Consider the following 7,814-nt stretch of genomic DNA (forward strand, 5'->3'; position numbering starts at 1 on the left):
GTCACTGGTCCGCGGGGCTGAAGGCGGCTCCTTGTTCCCGGGCCCTTTTCAAAGCGAATCGGGCTTCCCCCAGTGCCAGGGACAGTGCACGGCCCAGCTCGCCTTCCTGCGGGCCCTGCAGTCACTGAAAGAACGACGTCCGGTGCCCAGCCCGGAATAAGGAGCTGAGATGAACTTGGGCGTAAGAGAACAAAATCCTCCTCGGGGCCCTCCAGCCACACGTCTCCTCCACGCGGGGGGGGGCCACGAACGACACTTTTGAGCAAGCCCAACCCGTGCCAGCCTGCCTCCTGGCAGGCCCGGGGAAATATTTCGGGCCTCCCGGGAGTAAGGAACTGGGAATAAAGAGCTGGAAATAAGGACCTAGCGTCAGCCGCATGCCCTCATGGCCGCTGATAAGCAGGGTGCTCAGTCACCGTGGGAGAAAGCTGAACCTCAGCAGCTCGGTGCAGGTGGGGACAGACCCAGCAGCATTCATGTGGCTTTACAGTGCCCAGGAGCTGGGCCCGCTCTCTGCTGCGAGGCATGTCCTATATGTAGGGGCCTACCTTCATCACAGCAGAAGTTCACAGCACACAGGTTTAAAGTGCGACGCTGCCATTTTGAAATGTGGGGATGCTGATACACAAGATGCAGGGGCTGGCTGAAGTGTGTTAATTAGCACACTCCAGCAGACTCGAATCGAGTCTGCTCCGACACACTGTAAGTGTCCAGTCCCACCAGGGGTAGCACCTTGCTAGACCTGGTCTTAGCAATGGGATGATCTCATGGGGAACCTGCGAGTACACAGTGACCTGGGTGACAGTGACCATCACTTGGTACAGTTCACTATCCAGCGAAGGGTGAGAAAAATATCCAGTGATGCTAAAGTTTTAGACTTTAGAAGGGCCAACTTAGAAACCTAGTTAGTGAGGTGGCAGAACTCAAGAGCATTGAGCTAATGGGGGTCCAAGAGGGTTGGAAGTTTCTCAAGGGAGTGATCCTTGGGGCACAAAAGGAGTCTATCCCCTTGTGCAGAGAAGGGGCTAAGGGGATAAAAAAGCCCCCTTGGCTGAACAGGGAGCTCCAGGAAAGACTGGGGGCAAAAAGATTTATAGGCAGTGGAAGCAGGGGGCAGCCACCAAGGAGGCACAGACCACCCTGGCGCGCTACTGCAGGGAATCAGGCAGGCCAAGGCAGGACTGGAGCTTAAGCTGGCTCCAACAATTAAGGACAATAAAAAGTCCTTCTACAGACACACAGTGAGCAAAAGGAAGGCGCAGAGTAACATTGGGCCCCTGCAGAACAAATCAGGTCAGTTGCTGGTTGATGCAGAGAAAGAGGCAGAGAGCTCTTCAGTGAGTTCTTTGCTTCAGTATTCCTTAATACTGACCAAGACAATTCCCCCACCTTGAGCATAGACAGATGTCCAAAAGGCACCAGACCACCAAAGGTTAGTGCTGACTTAGCTAAGGAGCACTTGGGAAGGGCTGGATGGGTACGAACCCAGATGACCTCCATCCACAGGTGCTGAAGGAATTGGTCAGTGTCATAGGTGAGCTGCTGGCATGGCTGTTTGAGCTCTCATGGTGCTGTGGCCACGTCCCTGAGGACTGGAAAAAGGCCAACATGGTGCCCATTTTTAAGAAGGGATGAGCCAGGTAACTTTAGGCCAGTCAGTCTTACCTCTATCCCTGGAAAAATACTGGAAAAAAATAAATCAAAGAGCGCATTTGTGAAGGCCCAGCAGGGGAAACGATGCTGAAAGGAAACCAGCATGGGTTTGTCACAGGTAGATCCTTCCTGACAAACCTTATATCTACTTTAAGGTAGATAAGGTAACTGGCTCAATAGCTGCAAACAAAGGGTAATTATTAATGGATCCATATCAGAACAGCAGGAGGCTTCAAGTGGAGTCCTACATGGGTCTGGCTTTGGCCCAGGGCTGCTCAGTGCGCTTATTGACCATTTGAATTCTGGCATAGAAAGCTTCTTGAGCAAGTTTGCGGATGACACAAAACTGGGAAGCATTGGGAATATGTTGGAGGATGTGAGCGCAATTCAGAAGGATCTCGACAGACTGGAAAGCTGGCTAGAGGCAACAGGAGAGAACTGGGCAAGAGTTCATTGCAGACAAATGCAAGGTGCCACACCTCAGCAAGAATAATCAAAAACACAATTATAAAATGGGTGACCCTTAGTTGGATGATAACACTATGGTAAAGGACTTGGGAACTGCCATGCAAAATGTGAATGCGATTTTTTTGAATGCATCAATAGAAGCGTTAGGTACAAGACACAGGAGGTGATAGTGTCTCTCTACTTAGTACTGGTTAGGTCTCATCTGGAGTAGTGTGTGCAGTTCTGGGCTCCACATTTCCAAAAGGACATGGAGAAGTTAGATGATCAAGCATTTGGAAAGCAGGTCATGTGAGGAGAGGGTGAGGGAGGTAGGCATGTTCAGCTTGTGGAAAACGTGCTTAAGAGAGGACATGATAGCAGTCTTCCAATACTTGAAGGGCTGTCATAAAGAAGAGGGGAAAATGGAGAGGAGGAAGTGGACCATTGGCTTGAAGTTGCAGTAAAATAAATTTAGATTGGAAATTTGGAAAAACGTTAGAATAGTGAGACAGTGGAATAGATGGCTAAGGAAGCTGTGGACTCTCCATCACTAGAGGTGTCTAAGAAGAGGTTGGATAGTCACTGGTCAGGGATGATCTAGGTATAGCTATGCCTGCATTCCAGTATGGAGATTTCCCATGTTTCTAGGCTTTGCGGGTTGCTCCCACCCCTGCTTTCTGCTACATGTGTCAAGGTGTTTTTAAGTCTTCCTCAGAGACATCAGTTGTTGGCTACAGCCAAGGCTGGGGACTTTGCCTGGCCTCTGCCAGTGCTCCTGCTGGGACCAAAGCTGGAAGTTCTTGGCTAGAGGGTCTTGCCCCTTTGCTCAGGGCCAGATAGATGCCATATTTAGGGTCAGGAAGGCATTTTACCCCCGGTCAGATTGGTATGGGCTATGGGGGGTTTTGCCTTCCTTTTGTAGCAGGCAACCATGATCTCTACCTGGGATCTCTGGAGCATATATTGAAAATGTTTCATAGAACATTAGGTGCTGTGGGTCCTTTGCTTTACCCTTGGCAGGTTAGGGTGTCAGGTCTGTGTTGTATCAGGGTTGAGGGAAGTCGTATGTAGAGTTTAGATTATGGATTGTATGGGATGGTTTGGACAAGGATGTTCCTGCCTCAGGCCGGGGGTTCAACTTGCTGTGACCTCTGGAGGTCCCTTCCAGCCTGTCTTCTCTGATTCTATGATATTATGTTTTATGTTGTTCATCTTAAGTTACCTGTGAATGTTTCTCTTCACTGGGGGAACTGAGAGTAGGTCTGAAATACTCTTTTAATGTTGTCTCTGTTTAATTTCCAGATTCCATGCAAGAACTATGGCTGTATGCAGCATTGCAAAACTCCTGCCTTTGGTTAGTCTCCTCTTCAGCTACTCAAGTGCCCCTTACAATTGCATTGTGCAGCCTGTGGTCTGTGCAAAAAGTGTCTCCAGTCCTACATGCATTGATGGCTTTCAAGCACTGGGTTAATTTACAGGGATGGGAACTTTGGAAAATGAAGAGAAGTGGCTGTCCTCACACAAGCTGGATGAGCTTTGGAGGAAGCTCCATCACCTCTGATCTTGAATTAGGGTTGTGTTACTCACCAGCAATGTCTCTTGGTGCTTGGGAAGTCCACAGCTGGGATTTACAGGCCTTGGGAACATGGTCAGGGAAGGGGCACTGGGCAGGAACTGATAGCAACTGCATGAGTTTTGGTAAGCCTCATGCTGGCACAGGGACCAGGAATTGAATGGTTGGATGCAAGTGTTGGTTAGCAATGGAGTTAGCAGCTTTGTGGAGCCAGCACACCCACAGGCATTGCCAGGGGTGCCAGTCAGTGGGTACTAGGTTGTGGCTATGGCATTCTGTTGGTTTTAATTTAATAAATCCTTGTCTCCCTTGCTCATACCGTGTCATGATGCCTTTCCCTGCAGACACTGAAGAAAATCCTTGGGGCTGTACGCCAGCAGCTCCTGTGCCCTCTACAAAGAATGGGATCCACAACTCCCAGCTCCCTTCCCAGTAAGACATGAGAATGGTAGAAACCCAATGGTGGCAGAGAGGGTCTTGCTGGGAGAGGTCTGCCTCCTCTTTGTGCCTTGGGAAATCTTCCCCATTGCATTAGGGCATTCTGTGGGCATTGCTTACCCCTACCCATGTGGACAATTCACACTGGTTGAGGCTGGATTTCCAACACATGTCCCAAACATGCAGCAGCTGTCACAGCTGTGGGGACAGCAACCTGTGGGGCCCACATGATCTCCCTGATGGAAGTTTTTGGAGACTGTTCTGGTATTAGTCAGGGCCAGCTTCTAGCCAGTTGGGGAGTCTGTGGCAGGGAGAAGAGCTGGGCCAAAGGCTGCACTCTTGGGGGGGGCAGTTCTTACGCTCGTCCCCAGGGCTGCATCCATAACCCTCTTGCATTGAGAAGGGCATGGTTGAAAATGGGTCCATCTCAGGAAGGGCAGGGAGGCCCTCTTCAGCATGCTGTGCTGGGGCAGGGCAGGGAGGTTGGTAGAAATTGCAGTGGCTGGTGGCCATGCTGTGCGTACCGCCCTGGGGCTGTTGTGAGAAACTGCTCTGCGAAGAGGGGCAGGAGTTGGGGGATGGTAATGGACTGTCCTGTGGAAAACATGAGCTTATTGGGGCTGCATGAACTCTGTCTCCTGCTAGCAGAGGAAGAATGAATCTGCCCAGTGTCTCAGGAGCTGAAGTAAGTTGAGGGGAGATTTGCATGACTTTTCTCTCAGCCCGAGGGGCATCCTGCTCTGGATACCTGCTGGAAAAAAAATAAGACCAGCACACTGAATCCCTGCAGAAGCTCCAGAGGAGGTGGATTCAATCTGCTGCTCACCAGACTGACTAGGAGAAGCATCAGGAATGGGGAAACTGGTTGCAGCTTATTCTTTACTGAGGAGCAGTATAACATGTGCATGTGCAGTGTGATTCTGAACACTTTCTTTGTAAGGTTTTCATTTATTGCTACTTGCCATTGTAATAAAAATACATTTGGAAGTTTTGCTCTGGAGGTTGAGGTCACTGCAGCAGCCAGTCACTTGGCATTTTCCTCTTCGCTTAGGGAGTCCCTGGCTCACTGGGAGCCTGCCATGCTGTGTGTTCGTGTCCCCAGGGACGAGATGCAGTTCTTCATGCCTGAAAGACAACTTATCTCTCTGGAATGCTCAGTGCTCTACATGCTGACCTGTGACAACTGCAAACTGGTTCCCAGGGGGTTATGACATGGGGGGGAGGGGAGTGCATTTCCAGTGGCACAAAGTTCACAGGGAGCCCCACTCTACCAGGATTGAGTTGGCATCCCAGCAGCAAGATACCTGCTAGGTTCCCTTTCTGGGAAGTCACGTGCTTTCAGCTGTTTTTCCTGTCAGCTCTGCTGCCAGCCTGAGGCAATGGCCTGCCCAGAGCAGAAGTGCAGTTTGGGCTCCTTGTGGAAACAGTAGGGGCAGAACAGAAGCAGCAGCATAAGGATCTAGGGACCAGTTCTCCTTCTAGGAGCAAGTCACTTTCTCCCAACCATGGGAGGGAAGTCAGAGGGCTCCTATATACGTGCAGTCCTATAATCGAGTCTGCTGGAGCATGGAAATAAATGCATTCCAGCAGACTCTGGCATCCTGTGTATTAGCGTCCCCACTCTGAAAAATGGCAGCAGGGTGCTTTGCATTCAATGAGCTTTAGTTCAAAGTACCCCACTACTATTTTTTAGTGCAGGGAACACGGATGCATGTGATGCTCAAGCGCTTTTAATTAAAAGCGCTCCCTAATTAAAGCACTCCCACCACGCCCTCCTGGAGCACATGTAAAAGTGTGCAGAGATCAAGCTAGCCACTGTGTGCCTCCCTGCCAACTATCTAACTCCTTGTACCTGGTGGGCAGGCTGCTGGGGAGCTCAGCCCCTAGAGTCCAGCTTGCAGGCAGTCTCCCAGGCTCACCCCAGCCCAGGGGGCAGGTGCTGGAGAGCTGAAGCTGCTCAGGTTCCCTGACTGCCCGCTTCCTGGCTGCTCAGCTGGTGGGAACAGAGCAATCCACCCATTGTCCTACGGCTAGTGCAATGGGCAATGTCTGGTACACATGGTAATAACCAACAGCATGAGCTGTCCCCCTAGGGCAGGGGATGGGAGCCTCCTCCCTCACCCCCAACTTCCCAGCTGGGCAGGGTGTTGGCAGCCTCCACCCCAGCACATGCTGATAATGAAGCTTTGCAACAACACTGTTATTAAGGACCCATCATTTGTCTATAGCTTCTTTTCAAATAGGTGAGCCATACCCATTGTCCAAAGGGAGGAGGATGGGGAGGGGCTTCCTAGACTTGGCAAAGTGAGGGGGCAAAGAACCTTAGGCATAGGTGTGCTAAGTGCTCCTGTGCCTCAGGGCAGGGCTCACTCCCTGGACTCTGCACAGGAAAGCAGGCACCCTGGTCAGGTTTAAGTGCCTAGCTCCTAGCAAGCTGGACAAAAGGAAGTGACAAAGATGGAGGCAGGGCTGCATGTCCCCCTTCAAACTGGCCCAAGTACAGTGGGACTCAAACTGAGCCCCCTACCTAGACTCCCACATTTGTAAGTCTCCTGTGTCCAGGCAGCTGACTCGCTCTTTCCCTTCGGAGGGGAAATGGTCCCAGTGCCATTCCCTTTTGACAGAACAGCTTGCCTGTTTGGGGCCTTGCCCAGAAAGCAGGAGGCCTGTGGGTGAGGGTTGCCTGCCTCAGCACAAGAAGTTGTCTGACCCACATTTCCCTTCCCTAGGAGAGTGCAATAAGCAACTCGGTTCAGGCCAGGCTGTGGAAGGGCCCCCTTTCCCACCTCCTGCTGCAACTGCTCCAACATGGAGCCAGGAGGGTGCCTCCCAGATGGAGAAGTGGGAGCAGAGAAACGTAAGCAGAGTTGCCAGGATGTTTATCTGCATTGCCAAGGCCCAGTCCACTTCACAGTGGGTGAACGGGGGAGGCACAGGAGCCAGTTTGCTGGGGCCCAGGGAACGGATGGGGTTAGATCCAGGCCTGGCAAGATACAGCTTGAAGTTCTCTGGGCTACAGAGATGAGCCAGTGGCCACATGACAAGCAGCCCCCACCTTGGCACATCCCCTGACTGTCCACTCTCCCCGTCCTGGTCCAGCCTGAGTCTAACCAGCCTTGCCCCAGCCCTGCTAAGCAGCCCGCTCAGGCTTGGGGGGTCACAGCTAGGTGATGAGGCTGCACCTCAGAAATCAGGAGCGTCAAACACGTCACACCCACGGTTGCTTCTATTCCATCAGCTCAGCACAGACTCAGGCATCCCAGCAACTCCCCTGCAGCCCAGCAACGTCCAGGGGAGGGTCTGCTCTCAGCCCGCAAACATCCTGGGCAGGTGACAAGGGGGACCTACATCCCCCAGCTCCTGGCCTCACCCCCTGGCTCTGGTCCATTCAGTAGGACTCTGCTGCTCTGCCGATGGTGCTATGCGCCTGCGGGCGGAACCAGTGGAGGCCAGAGATGGGACCCTGGCCGTGCCGGAGATTGCAGCGACCCGCAGGCCATGTGCGGGGTCAGGCGGGCGGCAGGCCAGGGCGCAGGTCGGGCAGTAGGCTGCAGCCGGTGACGATGTCAATGCGGGCGGCGAGGGCGCGCAGGTCATCGAGGGCCAGGCGGACGCTGTGCGAGGCGTCGATGATGCCGCTCTGAGCCGCGCCCAGCTGGGCCGTGAGGCTGCCGATGGGGGGCGCCGCCGCGGCCGAGCCCAC

At 52.7% G+C, this 7,814-nt stretch overlaps 1 protein-coding gene across 1 annotated transcript in view; it reads right to left on the reverse strand.

The window, feature by feature from the left end:
• Positions 1 to 3,404: 3,404 nt before the first annotated feature.
• Positions 3,405 to 7,814, reverse strand: part of BLOC1S3 (biogenesis of lysosomal organelles complex 1 subunit 3) — a 4,828-nt gene continuing 418 nt past the window's right edge. The window contains 1 exon segment of the mRNA XM_025211934.1: positions 3,405 to 7,814. Within this exon segment, the coding sequence (XP_025067719.1) occupies positions 7,620 to 7,814 (195 nt within the window). The 3' untranslated portion in view covers positions 3,405 to 7,619.

This window comes from Alligator sinensis, unplaced genomic scaffold (assembly GCF_000455745.1).
Source record: "Alligator sinensis unplaced genomic scaffold, ASM45574v1 scaffold1238_1, whole genome shotgun sequence".
In the NCBI taxonomy this organism is placed as follows: Eukaryota; Metazoa; Chordata; order Crocodylia; family Alligatoridae; genus Alligator; species Alligator sinensis.